Below are 23,403 nucleotides of genomic sequence, written 5' to 3'. Positions count from 1 at the left end.
TTCTCTTTTCTCTTTTCTCTTGAAGCCGAACGGCCTGCCTGGATTCCTGTGATTTCTACTTTCTACGGACCTTCCCAAAAACAAAAACTCTTGGCAATATCTCGGTCGTCGCAGGGGTTCTGATACCACGGCCATTAGCCCAACCCCAACCAAACCAACAACCAAACCAACCAAATCACTTCCCTAAAATGCAGGTAAGGAGTAAACACCTTCCTAACAAAACCACACTGCGGCTATGTACCGCTCCCTGCCCCGCAACCATAGCGGTGTTGGTGTACCATCCCGCGTCAGCCTGGCGCTTCGTGAGCTCGTCCCGAGTTCCCCGCCTACGACCCCTCCTTTCTCCAGGAGCTTCATACACGACTCCAGCTTGAACATACGCTCGCAATCATCGTACTCTAGAAATAATATACTACACTCACGACGACTACGATTGCGGCTGCGAACGAAGCAGGAACAGATACATCAGCATCATACAGACGCGATGGACGCTGCGGAGCTGGCGAATTATCTGGCGGACTCGCCGCCGACGGTTGTGCCGCTGGAGATTAAGAAGCATTTCGAGGCTTTGACGCCGAGGCAGAAGAGATACGCTCACTACATCTCCAAGTTTGCCCTCCCCCTCAACCCCCCCCCCTTCAACCCCCTCCCTATCCCCCTCCCCGCCCCCCTCTACCACACTCCCGGCTAACCCTCACCACCCCAGAGCCTCCTTCGCCGGCACGCGCATCATCTTTCGCCAAGTCTCACCCGAAAGCGAATCCATCTACGACTTCATCCTCTCCCTCCACCGCGCCAGCGCCGGCGACTGGTCCGCCTACGCCACGCGCGCAGGGGTGAGCGCGCAGGACCTCCGCTACTTCCTCGAGTACGCCGCGCAGTTCCTCGGGAATAGTGGGAACTACAAGGGTTTTGGAGACTCGAAGTTCATCCCTCGGGCTCCGGAGTCGGCGTTAGCGGCGTTGGCGGCGCAGGATGAGACGGCGAAGGGGTTTTATGAGGCGACTAAGGGGGGGATTTTCGCGACGGAGAGGCAGGATTTGATGCATTTGGGGTTTACGGGGGAGGGGCACATGACGACGTATTACCCCGATAGTCCTGGGATTATGAAAGCGGAGATCGAGGCGGTGAGCGCGTGGATGGTGGGTGTGGGGTTACTGCCTGAGAATACGCGGTTGAGGAAGAACGAGGCGGGGGGGTTTGAGATCCTGATCGCGTCGGCGGTTACGCAGGTTCCTGCTGAGGGGGGCGATATTGGGAAGGAGACGAGGTTTGTGGTTAAGGAGGGGCTGTTGGAGGGGAAGACGATTAAGCTCATGTATGGTGACCATGCGAGGGAGATGGCTGCGATTGCGGGGTGGCATGCTAAGGCGGCGGAGGAGGCGGAGAATGAGAATCAGAAGTTGATGCAGCTGGCGTATGTTAAGTCGTTTGAGACGGGGTCGCTGCTTGCGTTTAAGGATTCGCAGAGGTTTTGGATTCGCGATAAGGGGCCGATGGTTGAGAGCGACGTCGGCTTCGTCGAGACGTACCGTGACCCCCACGGCGTGCGCGGGGAGTGGGAAGGCTTCGCAGCAACAGTGAACCTAGAGCGCACCGCCGCCTTCACCGGGCTCGTCGCCAGCGCCGAGACCGAGATCCCCAAGCTCCCATGGGGCCCCACATTCGAGAAAGACACCTTCCTCAGCCCCGACTTCACAAGCCTCGAGGTCCTCGCCTTCGCCTCCTCCGGCATCCCAGCAGGCATCAACATCCCCAACTACGACGACATCCGGCAAACCGAGGGCTTCAAGAACGTCTCCCTCGGCAACGTCCTCAGCGCCGTCGCACCACACGAAAAAATCCCCTTCATCCGCCCCGAAGACCTGGCGCTGTACGAGAAATACCGCGGCCAGGCCTTCGAGGTCCAAGTAGGCGTGCATGAGCTCCTTGGTCATGGGACGGGGAAGCTCTTGCAGGAGACCGCACCGGGGGAGTTTAACTTCGACCGCGCCAACCCGCCCGTCTCGCCTATCACGGGGAAGGCGGTAGAGAGCTACTACAAGCCCGGCGCGACGTTCGGGGGGGTCTTTGGGGCCATCGCGTCGAGTTACGAGGAGTGTCGCGCGGAGTGCGTGGCGATGGCGCTGGGGTGCGAGTTTAGCGTGCTGAAAGTGTTTGGGTTTGGGACGGGGGAGGTGGACATGGATGGTGAGGCGGGGGATGTGCTGTATGTGAGTTACCTCAGCATGGCGCGCGCGGGCATCGCGGCGTTGGAGCTGTGGGATCCAAAGAGTAGGAAGTGGGGACAGGCGCATAGTCAAGCGCGTTTCAGCATCCTTAAGTGTTTCTTGGAAGCCGGTGACGGGTTCTGCGAGCTTTCGTACAAGGAGGGCGGGGACATGAGTGATCTAGCGGTTAAGATTGATCGGTCTAAGATCCTGACTGTAGGACGCAAGGCGGTGGAGGAGTACCTGCTGAAACTGCATGTGTATAAGTCTACAGCGGATGTGGTGGCGGGGACGGAGCTGTATGAGCGGATGACGAGGGTTGAGGAGGGGTTTTGGGCGGAGAGGGTGAGGGGGCAGGTGATGAGGCAGAAGCAGCCGAGGAAGGTGTTTGTGCAGGCGAATACGGTGATGGGGGGGAGGGGGAGGTGGTGTTGAGGGTGCAGGAGACGAGTTTGGAGGGGATGGTGGCGAGTTTTGCGGAGAGGGCGAATTAGGGGGGTTGTGAGAGGGGGAGGATAAGTAGTGTAGGTGGTGGAATCACAGATTTTAGTCTGGTGTTATTTGGTGTCTTCGGTGGGGGTCGGCGCGTGATGTCTGTGTGTTTATAACAGACAAGACATCAAGTTACAGAAGCAATTTCCACAATCTTAGCAGACTGACTTGGGCACATCGTTAACCAGCCCAGTTCAAGGAACTATCATTACTTAGGCGTCATATTTGGAAGAGTGTTTACACACGTCCATTCCCCGCAGCTCCAGGTATAGTTTAGCCGTCGGTGGAGATGGCGTAGTGGTTAACTGATGGTTTAGTTTCCTCTGCTGCCACTATGAGGTTATTGATAAAGAGGTGTCTGTAAATATTAGATGTAGTTATTTTTGATGGAGCGTTGATTGGTGAGACCTTCGGCGCTGTAATAAGGAAGTATTGCAGCAACTGCAAACACCAGTCGCCTCAGTAAGATATATCTTACAATAAATAGCAGGAGGGGCCGATGGTTTCAGTTTAACCAATGGCACAGTCACAAATCACATGTCGCATTGGGTGGGCTGGCGATGCCAACATGGATGGACAGGAGGACTTCGTCGAGGTTTTGGCGCATGCTGTAACACTGCTCGAAATGCTCTCCGCATAATTAATAGCCAATTAGGATGACAGTATAGAAATAAGTTGAATATAAACTTATCTGCACCCTTCAACAAATCATTGGCTAAAGTTAAGCTTAACTGCATAGCTGTAGGTTTATGTTTCTAAAAGGTGCGGAGGGAGAAAGGGAATAGCAAGAACGAACGATGGAAAAAGGTAAACTGGAAGGAATGGGAGGGAAAAACAGGACGGAACCGAAGAGGGAAAGAACGAACAGGGAAAGGGATAAAATAGGGGAAGACTAATATAATATATAGTTAGGGGGGGGGCAGGTGGTGTTGAAGCCCCGTCCATTCTTCTCCTCCCAAGGCCAAAGCCAGACTTTGTCTTCGGGTTCTCCCAGTCGGCCTTTACCAGCAACCAGGTTGCAAGTGAGCCTCACTTAGTCGACAGCGTATCTGGGCATGGCTGATGCTGTCGTTTGGTCCCTACCGCCGTCGGTCTCGAGCGGGGCGGGGAGTTCTTGTCACCGCAAGCCTATTGCTGTCACTTGGCTGAAAACATCCAGCAGGCGGGGGAGATAGGAAAGAGCGAGGCAAGGGAAAAGGAAAGAGCGACCTACGAAAGAGAGTAGGAGGGAAAGAGCGAGCCAGGGAACCAGGGAAGGCACGACTGAGGCAGTGGCAGCCAGAATAATTGTGCGGCTGGTTGCATTTGGCCCTTGGAAATACCCAGAAGCCCAAAGTACATGTCATTTATCTATGTTGTGGCTGTGCTGTAATAAAGGTGCGTTATTGGATATGTGTGTTTTGGAATTGCTCAGGGGCGCGTCACTGTTCTGAAATGATATGGCAGGCTAGGGGCCGGTGACAGGAATATCGCGACGGTAGGTAGTGTGGTGATAGCGAGAGCGGCGGCGGTGAGAAGGAAGCGGTGTGTGAGTAGCGTCAACTGGCGGACTTTCTTGCTAGATGTTCGAATGGCGTCCTCGATACTCTGAAGCCTAATGAGCACGCCTTCTCGGAACGCCTTGGTTTCTTCCCTCGCGTTCTTATCGCCTGTCCGTAATCTCCATTCTCGTTGATCCTGTTGTCGCCCTGTCTGTCGATCGGCACAGGAGGAGCCGCGTTCTCTAGTGTAGTCAGCCGCCGGACAGGTTCATATACCATCGGCGGAACTGGCAATGGCTGGTCGCGATGGACCTGCTGGATGGTGACCCCCGGAATAGGATTGTATAACGGAGGCAAGGAAAATACAAAATCGGCAAGCATAGCATTACATGAACGTCTTTATATTGATCATCATCTACCATCCTACACACACACCCACTTACAACTTGCTCCCAGCCTTCCCCTCCACAATCCTCACCAACGCCCTCCCATTACTCAAACACACCTTCCCCCCCTCCACCTGCGTCACAAACCTAATCTCCTCAAACCCATCCTTCCCCCCTCCCACCCTCCACGCCTTCGTCACAAGCTTATCCCCCGGCTTAACCGGGCTCGCGAACCTCGCCTGGAACTCCCTCAGATTCTCCGGCTGGCTCCCCCCAAACTGCCTCAGGATATCGCGCGCGGTGAAGTTCCAGCTCGACAAGCCGTGCATGATGGCCCCGCCGAAACCCATCTGCTTCCCCGGCTCGGGGGTCGCGTGGAGGGGGTTGTAATCGCCGTTTAGGCGGTAGAGGTGTGCGGATTCGGCGGTGGTTTGGTGCTCGAGGACTGCGTCTGGGGCGCGGTCTGGAGGTGGGAAGTTGACGGTCGCTGGACCCTTGGGGCCGCCCCAGTTGCCTTGTCCGACGTAGAATCCCGACCCAACGGCTCTCGTATACGACTCTCCCGTCCCGGCATCAACGAGGTCCTGCTGTGTCTCCACGACGGTGCCGGCCTTGCCTTTGTCGTAGACGCCGAGGACTTTAGTGCGGATCTCGAACTTCTTGCCGGCGGAGGTGGGAGGGAGGGGCTTGAGGAAGCTCATGGAGCGCTGGCCGTCGAGGACGCGGCGGGAATCCATTTTGGGGATGCCGGGGATGGGGGTCTGGGCTTGGGAGGCGTAGAAGTCGATGACTTCTTGGGTTGTGGTTTTGAATGCTGCAGGGAGGGGTTAGTTGGGAGGTGGTTGTGGTTGGCTTGGGGGGGGGGGGGGGCGTACGGAGGAGGATGGGGTAGGTTGGGAAGACGGCGAATTTGGGGTGGAGTTCCTGTTTGGGGGGGGGGGGTTAGTGGTGTGTGGTTTGAAAGAATGGGGATGGGAGGGCGTACGTAGAGGAACTGCAGCTCATCGACTGTGCAGCCAATACTGGTTGCGAAGAGGAGGACATCGCGCTGGAGCCATGATACCTCGACGGGGGGGTATTCGAAGCCAGCTCCGGGGTTTGCGTTGCTCATGATGGCGGTATTGGTTTATAAAAAAAGAATCCGTTAAATGGGTATGTAGATTGTATAGTATGCAATTGAAAATCGAAGGAAGCCCGGGGGGAGCTGGGAGCTATATACGTTATATAAATAAGACTAATTATACAAATGGGGCTGTGGATGATGAGGGGGATTTACCCCAGTTCTGGGGTAATCGGCTACGAAGGATTGGGGCGATGCCGAGGTCTAGGTGTTGGGGTTTAGTGTAGCCTTGTTGGAAATAGCCTCGGATCAGCCTTGTCGTTGGTTGCGCCATAAGTTAACTTGCCATAGGCTAACACTTAAAGAATTATAACAGCGAGAATATATAAACGAGATTTCTATATTCCACTCTTACCCCCCCCCAAAATCATTACATCGTCATTACTCCCACCCACCCGTTCTCCCAAATGAAACCCATGCCCCCCCAAAACGCCACCATCCAATCCGAAAAGCCAGACCGGACCCAATCTACCCCAACGCCCATCCCAAAAACATAATTCCTCGCCGCCCCTCACCCCGCCGCGCCGCCCTCCCGGGCCACCCCCCCCAAAAAAAGATAACAGCTGAGCTGAGTGATCGATAGCATATCCATACACTTCCCCTCTCCCTTCCCCATTTTTCCCTCCTTCGCTTCAGACAGATCATCGTTCATTGTCAATACCCCTCCGCCCCAAACCCACACTCCAACAAATTTGGCCTTATCGTCCCATCCCCCCCCATAGCACCCATCCCCATCCCTCCATCACCGCCGGCGTACAAGCCCCCCCTCATCAGGGCTCTCATCTGCGCCTCCATAGCCGCTGGTCCGGTCCACTGGGGAAGTTCCCTGAAATCGAGACCTTGTTGCTGTTGCTGTTGTTGCTGCTGTTGTTGGAGGATCTGCATCTGGCTCGCCTGTTGTGCTCTCAGGGCCGCTTGTTGTTGTTGCTGTTGCTGCGGTGTGAGTTGGAGCTGGGTGGGGAGGCTCATTTGTGCACCCCCTGCTACTGCGGCGGTCGGGAGAGCGGGTGAGGAGGAGGAGGCGGGGATGAATTCCTCGTAGCCACCCTGTTGGAGGCTCTGCAGCCCATCCATTGCGAATGCCCCCGGCCCATCAGAAAAGGGTGACACGTCACCGTACCCCGCCCCACCGTCGACATCCCCAAAATCATCCTCCATATCAAACCCCGGATCAAAATCCTCACAAAACGAATCATCCCCAAACTGACTCTCCGGCCCCGTCACCGCGCTCAGTATCCCCCCCATCCCCTCCCCCTCCCCAGCACTAGCGCGCTCTTCGCTCTCTAACCTCCTTTGCAAGGCAGCGAACTCTCCCGCATCGGCGGGGAACTCGATAGCGCCGCCGCTTGTTGAACTTGAGGGGTCTGCACGGATACAGCCCAGTTTCGCGGCGATGTCGTGGATCACGGGTTGGCCTCGAGCGTTCACGACGGGGGGGTCGAGGGTCCATTGTTCGCCGGTGAGGACCATAGCGTAGAGTTTGTGCACGGTGGCGATGAGTGCGTACTGTGTATTCTCAAGGACCTCCGCGTAGCCGCGCGGCAGCTGCTTGAACTCCGCCTTCTTCCTGTGGCCGGCTGTGCAGACGAGGCCGTCATCGCGGCAGCGTTTGCAGGGGGATTCGCCATCGCACTGTGGGGAGATACTAATTAGCATGGATGGCTCTTTTGTGGTTTTGGCGTAAATGAGTAAAACTAACCTTCGTCTTCTTCATCCTACACCTCTCACAAGCCTTCCATACACGCTTATGCCTCCCATCTCCCATCTCCGGACTCCGGCTTCCACTCGGCGCCGCAGCAGTCACCCTCTTCGCCCCCCTCGGTCCGGGTTTGGAGCTCTTCGTCCGCTTGGAGGGTTTCTTGTGCGTAACATCGTTATCCGTCGACGGCGGGGAGGGGAGGGATGGTGGGTGTGGTGGTGGCATTTTTGCTTTTGTGTATGTGTGTGCGTGGGTGGGCGGATTTCAATAGTTTTTGTGGGACGTGGTTGTGACCAGGTCGTTGTGTGTTTATATGGGTGGAATGTGAGAATAGTGGTTATTCTCGTCTGTTTCCCCCTCGGAATTCCCGTAATGGGGTGTTGGTGCGGCCACGGCTGTTGATGTGTAGGACTTGTCCTGGCTGGCGTCCAGGATTATCAGCGTTTGTGTGTTTCGTTTCTTCTCCAATATTGTCCAAACTGTTGTCCGGTATGTGAAGTCCCGTCTCTCTTTTGGTCGCGTTCGAACTATTATAACCTTGCCGTACAATATATCCCTTCGCGGTTCGACCTTTTCCTAACCGTATATATGCAGCACAAATATCTCCTTCCTTAAAATACCGATTCCGATAAACAAATCAAATATTGGAAACTTCCAAAGTATTAAAATATTAAAAGCCGTCAGATGGTGGGGGGGATGACAGCTATATAAAAAAAACAGCCACAGACCAAAGGAAGATTCCAGGATACAGCAGTCATCGATGTGTACGAGTAAGTAACTTTGTACCTCCGGACTGTCGAGCCGCCGGGGAGATGATAAATCAGTACGCAGCGCCGAGAGTGGTGGTTAGGTTAGATGGAGTAGATGGAGTGGAAAATAAGAGCGGCGGGGTGGGCGAGTGGTAGGGAAAATGTGGGTTGGGGCGGTCGGTGGTGGAGTTTTGGGCGGGTTTGTGGGTGGATTTCTAAGCGTGATGGGGTGGTGGGCGGACGGCACAGTTGATGCCGAGGTTTGTGGTATTGTGTTTGTGGTTGTTATGTACGTAGGAGTGTATGCGTGGGTGGTGGTGTATGTGCGGATGGAAGGATTGGCAAAGAAGGCAGCGGTGCGGTAGAGAGTACTGTATTGGGGAAGAAGGGAAGGAAATGGGCATAAGGGTGATGGTGAAGGTATAAGGGTGACGTATAATGGTGATGTGATGGTATAAGGGTGAAGGGTGAGGGTGAGGGTGAGGGTGATGGTGATGGGTGAAGGGTGAGGGTGAGGGTGAGGGTGATGGTGATGGTGATGGTGAGGGTGAGGGTGAGGGTGAGGGTGATGGTATAAGGTGAAGGTAGGGTGAGGTATAATGGTGAGGGTGAAGGTAGGGTGAGGTATAATGGTGATGGGTGAGGTATAATGGTGATGGGTGAGGTATAATGGTGATGAGTGAAGGGAGGTGGGTGATGGTAGTGATGGTTAGATGGATGCAGGGCTATTTGAGGATTGTTTTATGACTTGTGAGAGATTGATGTTTTGGTTCTGTATGGGATGGCTGGCTCTGTATGGTTGGAAGGGGGGATGATGAGATGGGGATAGGACAGAGGAATAGTACAGAGCAGAGCATAAGGAGGATAGTACAGAACAGAGCATAAGGATAGGACAGAGGGAGGATAGGACAGAACAGAGGGAGATGGGACAGAACAGAGGGAGATGGGACAGAACAGAGGGAGGATAGGACAGAACAGAGGGAGGATAGGACAGAACAGAGCATAAGGATAGGACAGACAGCAGACAAGACAAGCACAATCAATAGTACAGGGCTGGCTGGATGGATGGATGGGTCTAGGGAATTGACAAAACACACATAAACACATAAACCCTCCCCCCTACCCGTCCACCGACCTACATAGTATGAGTCGCACGAGCGATGCGAGCAGTGGCAGCCCAACAACGGTGGGAACGACGAGGTAGTCGGAGATTCGATGGCGCCAAGCGAAATAAGAGCGAAGAGCGAAGAGCGAATAGCGAAAGCGAAAAGCGAAAGCGAAAGCGAAAGCGAGAAGCGAGAAGCAAGCAAAAAGTAATCTATGCCTAGCTTCCGCTAGTTCCTTGGTGTCTTCGTAGGCGGACGAAAGTCCGAGTGGTGGTTTTGATTGATTGCATACGTACATGGGGTAGGGTATCAAGTTTGAGGGATTGTACTCTGTGTGTACTCTGTTGTACTCGGGTAGTTGTAGTCGTTCGTGTGTACCTACCTATATTATAGTTGTAGTTGTAGTCGTAGTCGTTCGTGTGTACCTATATTATAGTTGTAGTTGTAGTCGTAGTCGTTCAGTGTGTACCTACATTATACCTACATTATAGTTCAGTATCGTAGTATCGTAGTATCGTAGTATCGTAGTTTCCTCTCTTCCCTCCTTGATATCAAGGTTTTCCTTGACAGACCTCGGGGACACAAGTGGCAAGTGCCGTGACAGCCGTGCGAGTGTCTGTACTCGCTGTATGGCCGTGGTCGATCAGCGTACAGTTGCCGTGCGACTCGAGCAGTGGGGTGTGTATGTACGAGTACGACCTACCCACCTACTCACCTTACTCCTTACTGGGGAACCCTGACTGTACGCATGTTGTCATGACTTCTTGGGCTCCTAACCCGTCGTTATGACATACCACTTCAGCAGCTGCTACACTCGCCAGTGTCCAGATCCCCCTAGCCCGACAGAGATAACCCTTCTTCCCGCTGTCTCGCACATCCAAAGATATGCAAGCATAACATTATGCACATCGCCCCGATGCTGTGTGGGGTTGTGGGCCGGGATGGCGCCCGGGAGGGTTCTAGTGGGGTTTTTTTTCTTTTAGTGGGCTGAGTGGTAAGCAGGGGGTAAGCGGGGGGGGGGTCAGGTTTGCTTTGTCATTGTGGGTGATGATGTTAAGCTTGGTAATGGTAGAGCTACGTAGTGTAGTTGACATAGTTAGAGGGGATAGTTAGAGGGATAGTTAGAGGGGATAGTTAGAGGGGATAGTTAGAGGGATAGTTAGAGGGGATAGTTAGAGGGGATAGTTAGAGGGGATAGTTAGAGGGATAGTTAGAGGGGATAGTTAGAGGGATAGTTAGAGGGGATAGTTAGAGGGGATAGAAGAGGGATAGTTAGAGGGGATAGTTAGAGGGATAGTTAGAGGGGATAGTTAGAGGGGATAGTTAGAGGGGATAGTTAAGAGGGGATAGAAGAGGGGATAGTTAGAGGGGATAGTTAGAGGGGATAGAAGAGGGGATAGTTAGAGGGGATAGTTAGAGGGGATAGTTAGAGGGGATAGTTAGAGGGGATAGTTAAGAGGGGAGGGGATAGAAGAGGGGATAGTTAGAGGGGATAGTTAGAAGGGGATAGTTAGAGGGGATAGTTAGAAGAGGGGATAGTTAGAGGGGATAGTTAAGAGGGGATAGTTAGAGAAGGGGATAGTTAGAGGGGATAGTTAAGAGGGGATAGTTAAGGGATAGTTAGAGGGATAGTTAGAGGGGATAGTTAGTTAGAGGGGATAGTTGGTTAGGGATAGTTGGTTAGAGGGGATAGTTGGTTAGAGGGGATAGTTGGTTAGAGGGGATAGTTGGTTAGAGGGGATAGTTAGAGTGTAAAGGAGGAGGAGGAGCGAGGACTCATCTCTCAACTCGGCAGACGGCACGCGCGGCTCACGGTTCCCGACCGATTCCATCACCAGTCTGCAAACCTCCATGGAGAGTCTTAACTATCCCCTCCCTCGGACTTCGGACTTGGCCTCCTATGCATAAGAGATATGTAGCCACCGGAGCGGAGCTATTGAAATCCCCGAGCCTGCGCGCCCGCGTGGCTGTTATTCCGCCATCTGGCGTAAGGCTGAAGGGCGGTGGGTTATGCACGTGATGGTGGTTTCCGCCCCGCCAGGTAATTCACCAACAAATCCCGCTCCGCTCCGCCAATCGAGATATCCCATCCTAGCTTCAACCAGCGAGCTCCAGTGACGGGCTTCCAAGAAGAAGGAAAAAAAAACAAGTTACCACCCCCCAGGCGCGAGCTTCACGACGACGGAATGACGACTATCACACCCCCAGAGTCAGGCTCAGGGGCTGCAGCAGCTGGCCCCTCCTTCCTCCCCCTCGACACCCTTTTCTCCAACCCCCTCTTCGCTGGGGGTCTCGGGCTCGCATCTCTGGGCTACGCAGCTACCCTCGCGCGGCGTGTTGCTATTCGCTCCGGCGCGCTGCTGAAACGACGTCTGTTGGTTTCTCTCGAAGTCTCCAAAAACGACGACGCATACCCCATGCTCCTCGCCTGGCTCTCCCTCCACCGCGCGCCGACCTCGAGGGTCGCCGCAGCCCTAACCCGCGTCCACGACCTCAGCATGCGCACCGCGCGCCGGCCCCTCGGAAACGGCGAGGTCGCAACGACATTCCTCCTCCAGCCTGGCTACGGTCGACACGTCGTGCGCTTCGGAGGCGCCTACCTAGCCGTCCACCGCGAGCGCAAGGCAAGCGCGAATCTAAACACCGGCGAGCCCTTCGAAACACTCACCCTCACAACGCTCTACGCGCACCGCCACGTCTTCGAGGACCTGTTCGGCGAAGCGTACGCCCTCTCCGCCAAGGCAGGGGAGGATCGTACACCCGTCCTCAGCGCGTCGGGGACGGGATGGGCGCCCTTCGGTGAGGCGAGGAGGAAACGGCCGTTGGGGAGTGTTATCCTGGATAAGGGGGTTGCGGAACGGGTGTTGGATGATGTCCGCGAGTTCTGGGGGGCGAGGGATTGGTATGAGCAGAGGGGGATTCCGTATCGGCGGGGGTATTTATTGCATGGACCCCCGGGGAGTGGGAAGAGCTCGTTTATACTTGCGTTGGCGGGGGAGGTGGGGTGTGGCGTTGCCATTGTGAATCTCAGCGAGCGCGGGCTCACAGATGAGCGACTGAGTGTTTTGCTTTCCAAGGTCCCTCCTAAGACGATATTGTTGTTGGAGGATGCGGATGCGGCGTTCGTGGAGCGGAAGGGCGGAGATGGGGGGTGGGGCGGTGTGACGTTCAGTGGGTTGCTCAATGCACTTGATGGTGTTGCGGCGGGGGAGGAGAGGGTGGTGTTCCTGACGACGAATTGGGTGGGGAGGTTGGATGAGGCGCTCGTGAGGCCGGGGAGGGTGGATGTTATTGAGTGTATTGGGTCTGCGACCGAGTGGCAGGCTGGGGAGCTGTGGGATAGGTTTCATGGTGGGGAGGAAGAAGTGGTAGAGCGGGGAGAGGGGGGGGTGGTGGGGAGGAAGGATGGTGGGAGAGAGAGATTCGTGCAGAAGTTGAAGGATGTGGGCGTGTTGGAGAGGGGGATTAGTATGGCGGCGCTGCAGGGGCTGTTTTTGGTTAATAAGGGGGATGCGGAGGGGGCGATTAGGGCGGTGGAGACGCTGTTGCCGAAGGAGATGGAGAGGAAGGGGGAGATGGGGAGGTAGAGCGGGGGGGGGGGGGGGTGGTTTGGTCATGATGAGGGTGGCGTTTAGGGGTGGCGGGGGATATAGATGGGCATAGATTTGTACGAGATTTTCAGAGGATGTGTAGAGATAGTGTAGCATAGCATACAATAATACCCCATCGACGTGGAACGGATGCGCCAACGGCATCCGGATTGTACTCTCGGTCCTGTTCCTTTCTCTGCGGGATGTTTATATAGCTCATCGGCCTGTGACTCCTTCCTTCGATCGAACCAGAAGTACAAGATACAACTTGGTTCTTATAGACTTTGATTTCAAAGCACAGCGAAAAGGCACTGCATTTCCACGAAAAAAAAGCCAGCGGCATAATAAAATCACCGCATTCCGACTCCATTCCCTATCTGATTCGTACACGGCCCCCCCATAGCGCCAAACCTACGCATAGAACCCAATCGTCTCCTTCTTCTTACTCTGCACCTCCGCAATCGCATCAACATAATGCTCATGACTAATCCTGCTCCTCCCATTCCTCAACGCGATCATCCCCGCCTCCACACACACCGCCTTCAGCTGCGCGCCGCCAAACTCGTCCGTGCTGCGCGCCAGCTCCGCCCAGTTCACCGCATCGTCCACCGTCATCTTGCGGCTGTGGATGCGCATGATCTGCGCGCGCGCCTCCTCGTTCGGGAGGGGGAACTCGATTTTGCGGTCCAGACGGCCTGAGCGCAGCAGGGCGGGGTCGAGGACGTCGATGCGGTTGGTGGCGGCGAGGACTTTGATGCGGTCGTCCGAGGCGAAGCCGTCGAGCTGGTTGAGGAGTTCCAACATGGTGCGTTGGACTTCGCGGTCGCCGCTCTTTTCCGAGTCGAAGCGCTTGGTGCCGATGGCGTCGAGCTCGTCGATGAAGATGATTGCGGGGGCCTTCTCCTTGGCGAGGGCGAAGCAGTCGCGGACTAGCTTGGCGCCGTCACCGATGAACATTTGCACTAGTTGCGGACCGGCGAGCTTGAGGAAGGTGGCGTCGGTTTGGGCGGCGCAGGCACGGGCGAGGAGGGTTTTTCCTGTACCGGGGGGTCCGTACATGAGTGCACCTGGGGGAGTTAGTATGAGATTGCTATATCGAGAGATGAACACGTACCCTTTGGTGCCTTGATGCCGATCTTCTTGAAGCGCTCTGACTGCTTCATGGGCCAGACGATGGCCTCCACCAGCTCCTCAATCTGCTTGTTCAGCCCTCCGACATCTGTGTACTTCTCCGTTGGCTTCTCGTCAACCTCCATAGCCTTGACTCTGCTGTCATACTCGGCAGGTAATGTGTCCAGTACGAGATATGAGTCCTTGTTCACACCAATCAGATCTCCCGGTTTCAGCGTCTCGGGGTCGACCAGCCCGATCAATGGGAGGAATATCGTCTGCCGCGTTGACGTCTTGATCACCGCCGACTTCCCCACCCTCGTCGCATCGAGATCAATGTTCGCGCCCTCCTCCTTGGACTCCTCCGTCGGGTCGAGATCGAGAAGCTCAACCACATTCCCCACTAAATACGGTAGTTGCCTAGAAAACACCCAACGTTAGCCCCATATCAAACGAAACGCCTCTGCCTGCACCGCCCCAAAAGAAACATGCCTGTTATTCTCGATCTTCTCCAGGTTATCCTTGATCTTCTCGTTCATGTTAGACTTCTCGTGCGACAGGCGCTGGAACTCGCTCCTCATGATCCGGGTATCGTTCTCGATGAGCTTCCTCCGCGTGTCAATATCCTGTGTCGACAGCGCCTCTATCTCCTCGAATATCGGGTCCTCCTCCTCGGGCTCGGCGTCCTTCATCTCGGCGTCGCCGCCCTGCTCGGGCTTCTTCTTGTCCTTGTCGCCATCCTTGTCTCCGTCGTTCTTGTCATTCTTCAGCTCCCTCTCGATGTCGTCGAGATCTTCGAGTGTGGCCATGGTGAATTAGGAGGTGAGGTATTAGTGGTACAGGGGTTGATGGGTTCGTAGGGAAGGGGATGGATGGCTCGTCGTTGGAATTGCGTCTTGGTAGTTATTGAGGTGCAGTGAGCTCCATGGCGGCGAGCTTCCAACGCGGCTAGCTTACCAGCTGTGTAAGCGAATTGCTGAGGCAGAATACTGACGCGTAAGTCACGTGACCATATAGATTTCAGGCAGGCGAAACTATTATCACGAGGCTACAGTGTGCATTTATCAACTATATTAGAGCGAAAGGGTATAAGTCCTAAAATCATTAATTGGATTCATTGCCTGGCGGCTGCGGAATCTCTTGCGATGCGATCTCTGAATCATCAATCATACACCCGGACGGATGCGAACTGCGTGCACTGCATTCATATCCGAGTTCATCCTTCCTAATCGGAATCTCCATCTGAATCTGAATCCGCGTCCTCTTCTTCCGCTTCTTCTTGTTCTTCTTCTTCCTCTTCTTCCGCTTCTTCTTGTTCTTCTTCTTCCTCTTCTTCTTCCTCTTCTTCTTCCGCTTCTTCTTCCTCTTCTTCTTCCTCTTCTTCTTCCGCTTCTTCTTCCTCTTCTTCTTCCCCTTCTTCTTCCGCTTCTTCTTCCTCTTCTTCTTCCCCTTCTTCTTCCTCTTCTTCTTCCTCTTCTTCTTCCTCTTCTTCTTCCTCTTCTTCTTCTTCTTCTGGCTTTTCTTCCTCTTCCGGCTCCTCTTCCGATTCTGGCTCCGGCGTCTTCTCATCCTCCGAATCATCCGCCACAGAGTCCTCGTCCTCCTCAGGTTTCTTCCGGAGATTCTCAATCACTTCCTTGCGCAGTTCATCAACGCTATTCTCCTCCTCCTCCTCCTCCTCCTCCACTCCATATGATCCACCACGTGCCTCGTGTAATACAAGTCCTCCGGCCCCAAGGGCACCAATAACAGCAAGTGCGTTGTCAGAGCCTGAAGCTTCGGGTGCACCCCCTTCTATAGCCTTAGTCCCGTCGGTCTGTTCCGGTCCTCCAGCCCCATGGTCGTTGGGATAGCCTCCCGGAGGTCCGAACTCCCTCGTCTTGTCGTAGTACTCACCAGCTAACCCATCACCTCGCTCCGAATCCCAATGCTTGTGGTCGCTCGGTGAGATGTATCCCTTTGACGCCTCGTAGGTCTGCACTTCCAGCGGCATATCACGTCTCCTTTGCTCAGCCGTGACATCAACCGCCCCGCCCTTCTCCCATGACGCGCTACCAGCCTCCTCCATCCTAATCCACGCTCTAACCATCATAAGCGCCTTCCCTAGTAGATTCATCCCCCACGTCTCTCGCTGCCCCACCGCTTCCCCAGCTTCATACCCAATCCCCCAGATCCCATCCCGTGGCGACGCAAGGACAAGCTCATCCTCGCCCGTCGCGAGTAACTCGGCTTTCAGATCTCGGTCACGCACCAGGCTGTGCGCGAACTTATGATACGTAGCTTCCTCCACGATGCCGTAGCGGTCCTCTTCCCATATCTTCTCGTCGAAGTTGTCGACGCCGCGGGCGAGGGCGCGGATGTCCTCGACGTTTGGCTCGTGGCCGATGCGGGCGGCGATATCGGGGGCGGCGAAGAGCATGGCCATTTTGGAGAGCATGTAGCTGGGTGTTTGTTAGGCGGGGTGCTGGAGTGGGGGAGGGGAGGGGGTGCACTTACTGTTCTGTGGTGGGCCAGACGGTTTCGGTTTCGTTGCCGTGGAAGGGGGCATGGGAATCTTGGGAGAGGAAGGCGAAGGAGGGGTTTGTGTCCCCCCAGAAGAAGATGGGCGGCATGGTGATTGAGGGGAGGATATATATGGATGATGTGGGGTGTAGTGTGTGCAGTGAAGGTTGGAGTAGAGGTGGTGAGGATTGTTGGAAAACTATTGGAAGACTGTTGGAAGAATTTACCTCAGACTCACATTTGTTGGAAGAGCACTGCAGGTGGGAGGACTCGGCTTTAAAGCAGTCAAGTGTCGCAGCCAAGTCGCGGTCCGTCTCTTGCAGTGCCGTATACCCATAGTGCATTCATACTCTGGATAAAGGTGCGATATGTGCGACCTGCGCCACGCTTATAGCCACTCTGGTCGAGATGTAATGTTGGCTGGTGACTGCGCCTTCAGCCACGCCAAGCGCCAACAACGGCGGTGGTGGGAATGGTGAGGGCCAAGAATTTCATATTGTCATGTCATACCGAATTGTCTACAGTACGTTCAGTACCACTTATTCATGATATCTTCTATGATATCCGCTTCTATGCCACCACAGCAGTAACACCATCGTTGCCGCTGCTCAACCATGAGATTCTCACAAGGCTGTCGGCGGTCGTGGTTGTGCATCTTGCAAGGCTGACAGATACCAAGGGGTACGGCTCAACCGTTCGCTGGCGCCACACCAGACGGACGATCATGTTGATCTCTCACATCCTCTCCAAAGATGCCAAGATGTCCATGATATCCCCCTCCCCCCTCACCATCGCGGAATCTATCCCACGGCCGATCCTTCCCACTATAAGCGTTTTGGCAGGTGGACCGACCCCTAGCGGGAGACCCTGCCGAAGTGACAGGACGCGGTTTTAATTTGCCCAGACGACGGACGGCGAAAGTTGCCCGACTTACGATTTCTACCCCCAGCTCTCTCCAACACAGCAGCAATAATCCACATCTCCACCCCCCTTTCTTCCTCCTCCCTCGCCTCTGCCGCGTTTCCAAAGCTCCAGCCCGGCTACTCCCCTAATGGCGACCTCCTCACCGCCCACGCCGGCTGCACAACGCACAGCACATGCGACGAGTGTTACGGCAACGGCTATGTGATCTGCGCGGAACACTACTGTTTCGACCTCGGGAAGGGACAGCGATGTTGCGTGGATGGATGTGCGTGCCCCCCCCATAAATCCAACCGAGGTACCAAACTGATAAAAGGATAACGTATTTCACAAGCGAGTTGCCTGAGTTGCCTACCAAAACACCAAAACGCGTCAACTTGACTACAGACAACATGCCACAACCAACACAAGTGCAATCCTCTATTCAAGAGGGTAGACTACTTCTAGCTATCTAGGCACTAAAGGAACATCAATTTAAGAGTGTCCGAGCTGCTACATCGTCGTTTGACGTGCTACATAGGACCTAAGCAACGGAATGAATGGAATAACTTCCTAACACGACTCTACCCCTAGTTAAAGAACTTAACTTCGTACAAAGAGTTAGCTCTTGTTTAGTACATTCTCAACCTAGATTCATATTGATTTCGACCCTAGCTACAAGCTGTATCAGAAATGTTGGACAATATCCGTAGGGCAGTAGGTAGAGAATATAAGCCGAAAATACAGTCACGAAGCAGTAGGGCCCGAAGTGATAATTTTATAATGCATGTTTTTTATAATTGAAGCTATTCTAAGTACTATATATACTGTTACAGGTGTGCCTATTCGTGGTTCGGATCCTAAAACCCTCCTGGTTACAGTTCGTTCCCTGGAGCTTCAGAATCGAAGCTTTAGAATCGGAAGATCCAGGATCCGGAGGATCACGAAGCTGGCTGACACAGCTTCGGTATCAGGGCCCTGATACCTGCTTCCGAGCCGAGGATTCAACAAGAAATGGCAGACCTTCTACTCTCTAAACAAGGCAAGAGCCCTATTAGGATTAACTAGACTACAAACTTCATAAAGTGTTGTATAGAAATCAAAGCAAAATGTGAAGATCTAAAAATAATTTAAGGGTGGTGCTCTCTTATACGAAACATAGTTGCAAAATACAGCATCTTAGAGTAGGATATCTACAACTTTAATAAAGTAGGTTTTATAATAGGTTATTACTACAATAAAGGTAGTTACAAGCTTAGAAGCAAAGAGCCGTCTAAAGGCTATATAGCTAGGGAATCCTTATTCAATTGTAATTAATTCCTAGTGCTTCTTGCACATACAGGCATTGTGGCCTATAATACCACATAAGCCATAGCACTTCTGTCAGCCCTTAGAGCCCACCTACCAACTACTCTTACTAGCTACCTTAGGACTCTAAAGGATATCCTCTCCCTCTTATACAGAGAGACTACCTATAACGCTGACTTCTAAAAGATAGAAGACACAGAGGTTTCTTGCATAAGGTTGGTGTTACGGCTACAGTAACATGATGTCATGGTTACAGGGCCAGGGCCTAGTAACGTGACGTGTGAGTCACAGTGGGAAGCGGGGTAGGCTGCCATGTGACGGGGCTAATGGATAGTTGCAGAAACTAGTGGATATTGGATAGTTGAGCTATCCACGAACTATCCTGAATATCTAGCTATCCGCCAACTATCCAGATTACCCATGAGGCACGACGCCACTATATAAGTAGATAGTATTTCCTTAGATAGGAGCTTCGTGCTCAACTCAATATAGTATTCTTTACAATACTGTAACGTGTTACTTGGAAAGCCTTTGTGTCTAATCCCCTGCCTCCTCTGTCAAGTCAACCTTACGCAAGAAACCTCTGTGTCTTCTATTGTTTAGAAGTCAGCGTTACAGTTGGCTTGACAGAGGAGGCAGGGGATTAGACACAAAGGCTTTTCCAAGTAACACGTTACAGTATTGTAAAGAATACTATATTGAGTTGAGCACGAGCTCCTATCTAAGGAAATACTATCTACTTATATAGTGGCGTTGTACCAAAGGGATATCCGTGGATAACATGGATAACATAATATCCATGATATCCAATATTATCAATCACGTGAGGTTGCAGCCGTAAGCGCTAGCCATAGCACTAGCATTTAGCCGTAATGTCATACTGACATTCGTTGCACTCAGTTTGCTATCAAAATCAAGAGCAAACTTGGAAATCTCCTCCTCAAACCTACAAGTCACTATACATATTTTGGCTTATCACACCAACAACAAGAGCAATACTACTCAACGATTGATACAACCATCTATGATTCATTACACGTCATTGCTCCTTAGTTACTGGGCCGATATTACCACATAGCATATCTCTACAACTCTCTATGATTCATTACATGACATCACTCATACTACCACATGACATATCTCTACCAACTAGAGGCCTAGGAGCATGAACGATAGCTCTAAAAGCTCCTACCAACCTCTATGATTCATTACATGTCATCGCTCTTTAGTTATCCACAAGATTGGTTAAGTTATGACATAATTTGTCTATGACATAATTTGTCTATAGTGGTACTCTGACCTTGGACCTCCTTTTACTTCCTATAGGCTACGAACCTAAGAGATGGTTCTATGGGATTTTCTTACATTCACTACATGATTAGCAAGCTATTTGTGGGTCGCACTTGATTTCTAATACAGTTACCAAGCCTGGTTAGTCAAGGAAAGTCTTGGAAAATGAGAGAACTACACTGTTACGACGGAACAAGAAGGCTGGCCAACTACAGGACAGGAAGGAGGGAGGTCGCATGAGACCGGCCCTGGTACCTGGAGGGGCAGCGGGGAATAGTAGTTCCGAAAGTATCACGTGACGGACTCACAGGATGATGAGAAGAGTCCTAAGAGTCCAGGACTCCGAGGACTCGAGTGAGTTCCCAGGAGTCCACTAGGCACGTGATGGACTCGCAGGATGATGAGAAGAGTCCTAAGAGTCCAGGACTCTGAGGACTCGAGTGAGTTCCCAAGAGTCCACTAGGCACGACGCCACTATATAAGTAGATAGTATTTCCTTAGATAGGAGCTTCGTGCTCAACTCAATACAGTATTTGTTATATACTAGTAACGTGTTACTTGAAGCCTTTGTGTCTGATCCCCTGCCTCCTCTGATAAGTAAACCTTTACGCAAGAGAACCTCTGTGTCTTCTATCGTTTAGAAGTCAGCGTTACACTTTGAGCACCACTTCTACGAGGTACCGGCTTACACACAAAGCAACATGTCTGTCGTCAGTTCGAAGGGGAAAACCCCCACCACGCCAACTTCGTCTCAGAGGTCTAAGCCTGAGAATGAAGAGATGCCCGATGCACCCACCGTCAACGAACTCAAGGAAACTCTACGCGTCAAGTTGCCCGACACTTACTCCGGCAACCGAAAGGAACTTGAGGTGTTTTTGCTACAGGTCGAACTGTACCAGCACTTCAATGATGAGAAGTTTCCCACCCAGGAGAGCTATGCCCTGTGGACTGCGTCCTACCTTAGGGGGGAAGCCCTGCGATGGATCGAACCATTCCTCAAGGACTATTTCAAATATGAAAGTACCAATGGAAGCATGACAACTACGCAGACTATGTTTGGCAGCTGGAATGGATTCTGTAAGGAAATCCGACGCATGTTCGGAGACATCGATGAGATTAAGACCGCAGAAGACCATCTGTTTGCACTTAAGCAGACTGGCAGCGCCCTCACGTACTCCACAGAATTCCAGAGATACGGCAATCAGACAGGATGGGACGCCAGCGCACTCATCAGCCACTACCGACGTGGGCTGAAGAGCCATATACGTATGGAACTTGCCCGTTTGGAACAACAACCAACGGACATGGTAGCGCTAATCGAACATACGGTCCGAATCGACAATCGACTATACGAATTCCAGAAGGAACGTCGGACCTATGACAAGCCCAAGAAAAGTTATCCCTACCGGGGAAACGAGGGCAGACGACGGGATCAACACCCGCGAGACAACCGTTGGTCGGACCCAATGGAACTCGATGCCACGTTCAAACCTGGACGACCCCGTGACCCTAAGAAAGACAGACAATTCAAGGAACGACTCTGTTTTAACTGCGACAAGCCAGGCCACATGGCCCGAGACTGCAGACAGCCAAAGAAAGGGAACGGCGGACGCAAAGTCGGCAAACAACTCAATGCCACCTGGACAGGACAGTTGAACGCAACGTTTGTGAGCAAACAGGACTGGGGAATAAACGGCGAAAGCACCCCAGAAGACGAGAGCTCAGATGAAGGGTCGGAGGCGGAATCATTCACCGTCTCGGAACAGGAGACCTTCGATGAACTCGCACCTACGGAACCAATGAGTCCACGGTGCAAGAGCGTAGTAAGACGCATGGCAAAACACGCCCACGCGAAGATTAGGGCCGAACGAGACAAGCCCAATGGCCAGAGGAGAATCCCCATGCTTAAAGACCTCTACGGGAACCTGTTACAGGGACTTCCGTTAGAGTGCAAGGTGGACGACTGCAAGGATGACCTCTGGAGATACTACGACCAACTAACGAATACCCGCAGGCTGCTTGGCACGTCCCAAGACGTAGCTAAGTTGGAAGCCCAAGAAGCGGAAGAACTGGAGAAGGATGTCGAGCATATGGCTAAACTGAAGTATATGAAAAGCGTCGAACTTTACTACCAGGACCGCAGGAGAGCCCTGGAGAAGTACGACGAGAAAGCCAGAGATATGCTCCGACGGGAAAATGCGAGACCCACTCCACGCATCGAAAGGAGAGCCATGGAGCAACTAGACACGTTCTCCACGCCTCCGAGGGAAGATAGTGCATGGGTGAGAGGACAGCGGGAACTATCAACGACAGACGCAACAGAGACTGATCATCCCTGGCACGCGTATGTCTACTGGGAGTATTGCAGCGAAGATGACTGCAAGCTCCACTGGAAAAAGAAACACCAGAATCAGTTGTTTCCCCGATCCTCGCCCAGGATACACTTCAGAGACGCAGAGCAAGTTCACGCCCTCAGGCGAAGCCAGTCTGAAGGGGACTTGCCTATCAAAAGCGAACAGGTATATGAGAAATACCCACATCTGCTAGACGAAGCAGAAGAGCGAGGGAAACGATCTCCCCAAGGACCACCATTGGAAGCGGATGAATACTATCCTTCCTCGGACGAGTCAAAAAACTAGGAGTCCTCGACGGTAGGCCACCGGCGAGCGACACGAAGAGGCCTAGTACAGACCAGCTATGCGCCACGACGGGCATCATGCAACTATATGTGGTCGCTAAGATACAACAGCGACACCTCCGAGCAATGATTGACTCAGGAGCGACGGGCAACTTTATGACAAAGAAAGTAGCAGACACGCAAGGTTTCAAGACGCAATTGAAAACCGAACCATACCCGTTAATGGTCGTAGATGGAGAGCCCATCTCGACTAATGAAGGAATGGTGACCCACGAAACGGTCCCATTGGAAATGGTCATGCTACACGGGCACAAGGAAACGATTCAGTTTGACATCGTGCACATGGACAACCATGCGTGCATCCTTGGTATGCCATGGCTCAAGAAACACAACCCCCAGATCGACTGGTGGAACGAGAAAGTTGTGATGAGCCAGTGCGCGTGTGAACAACGGACGGACACGCGACAATGGGAGAAACCCTCCCAGGGCTGGAAGGAGTTATGTGCAACCTCCGAGCTCGATGACCTAGCCCAGGCATCCTCACCGACGAGTATACCGGTGGAGTACAAGGAATACGAGCGATTATTCCAGGAAGGCCCTAAGAACGAGGCGCTTCCTAAGCACCAACCATGGGATCACGAGATACCTTTGGAGAAAGACAAGAGTCCACCGTTCGGACCAATATATCAGCTATCGGAAAAGGAGCTGAAGGTACTTAAGGAGTACATCGATGATAACCTAGCGAAAGGATTCATCAGACCATCCACATCACCAGCAGGAAGTCCGGTGCTTTTCGTACCAAAGAAAGACGGCTCCCTACGG

The 23,403-nt window shown here is 53.0% G+C and overlaps 7 protein-coding genes across 7 annotated transcripts; 3 read left to right on the top strand and 4 right to left on the bottom strand.

The window, feature by feature from the left end:
• Positions 1-75: 75 nt before the first annotated feature.
• Positions 76-3,286, top strand: VC83_01315 (uncharacterized protein). Its single transcript, XM_024464998.1, has 2 exons — positions 76-609; positions 707-3,286. The coding sequence occupies exons 1-2, from the start codon at positions 236-238 to the stop codon at positions 2,643-2,645; spliced, it is 2,313 nt and encodes a 770-aa protein (XP_024327880.1). The 5' UTR covers positions 76-235; the 3' UTR covers positions 2,646-3,286.
• Positions 3,287-4,622: 1,336 nt separating this feature from the next.
• On the bottom strand, positions 4,623-5,824 carry VC83_01314 (uncharacterized protein; the record flags this gene model as incomplete). Its single annotated transcript, XM_024464997.1, has 3 exons — positions 5,555-5,824; positions 5,445-5,493; positions 4,623-5,383 (listed from the first exon to the last, which is right to left on the bottom strand). The coding sequence occupies exons 1-3, from the start codon at positions 5,678-5,680 to the stop codon at positions 4,623-4,625; spliced, it is 936 nt and encodes a 311-aa protein (XP_024327879.1). The 5' UTR covers positions 5,681-5,824.
• Positions 5,825-6,343: 519 nt separating this feature from the next.
• Positions 6,344-7,613, bottom strand: VC83_01313 (uncharacterized protein; the record flags this gene model as incomplete). The annotated part of the gene is made up of 2 exons (XM_024464996.1): positions 6,344-7,321; positions 7,389-7,613. 2 exons carry the CDS (start codon positions 7,611-7,613, stop codon positions 6,344-6,346), a joined length of 1,203 nt encoding a protein of 400 aa, XP_024327874.1.
• A 3,288-nt stretch (positions 7,614-10,901) lies between these two features.
• On the top strand, positions 10,902-12,830 carry VC83_01312 (uncharacterized protein; the record flags this gene model as incomplete). Its single annotated transcript, XM_024464995.1, has 1 exon — positions 10,902-12,830. Exon 1 carries the CDS (start codon positions 11,430-11,432, stop codon positions 12,828-12,830), a length of 1,401 nt encoding a protein of 466 aa, XP_024327873.1. The 5' UTR covers positions 10,902-11,429.
• Positions 12,831-12,867: 37 nt separating this feature from the next.
• On the bottom strand, positions 12,868-14,855 carry RPT5 (proteasome regulatory particle base subunit rpt5). Its single transcript, XM_024464994.1, has 3 exons — positions 14,436-14,855; positions 13,948-14,363; positions 12,868-13,900 (listed from the first exon to the last, which is right to left on the bottom strand). Exons 1-3 carry the CDS (start codon positions 14,750-14,752, stop codon positions 13,245-13,247), a joined length of 1,389 nt encoding a protein of 462 aa, XP_024327876.1. The 5' UTR covers positions 14,753-14,855; the 3' UTR covers positions 12,868-13,244.
• A 192-nt stretch (positions 14,856-15,047) lies between these two features.
• VC83_01310 (uncharacterized protein) lies at positions 15,048-17,441 on the bottom strand (the record flags this gene model as incomplete). Its single annotated transcript, XM_024464993.1, has 3 exons — positions 16,440-17,441; positions 15,532-16,384; positions 15,048-15,491 (listed from the first exon to the last, which is right to left on the bottom strand). Exons 1-3 carry the CDS (start codon positions 16,787-16,789, stop codon positions 15,048-15,050), a joined length of 1,647 nt encoding a protein of 548 aa, XP_024327875.1. The 5' UTR covers positions 16,790-17,441.
• On the top strand, positions 17,206-17,712 carry VC83_01309 (uncharacterized protein; the record flags this gene model as incomplete). The annotated part of the gene is made up of 3 exons (XM_024464992.1): positions 17,206-17,287; positions 17,350-17,634; positions 17,705-17,712. The coding sequence occupies 3 exons, from the start codon at positions 17,206-17,208 to the stop codon at positions 17,710-17,712; spliced, it is 375 nt and encodes a 124-aa protein (XP_024327589.1).
• Between the last annotated feature and the right edge of the window lie 5,691 nt (positions 17,713-23,403).

The sequence above is a fragment of the Pseudogymnoascus destructans genome, assembly GCF_001641265.1.
Source record: "Pseudogymnoascus destructans isolate 20631-21 unplaced genomic scaffold scaffold_2, whole genome shotgun sequence".
NCBI classification, from domain to species: Eukaryota; Fungi; Ascomycota; class Leotiomycetes; order Thelebolales; family Thelebolaceae; genus Pseudogymnoascus; species Pseudogymnoascus destructans.
This window is presented reverse-complemented; position numbering and strand designations above follow the sequence as displayed.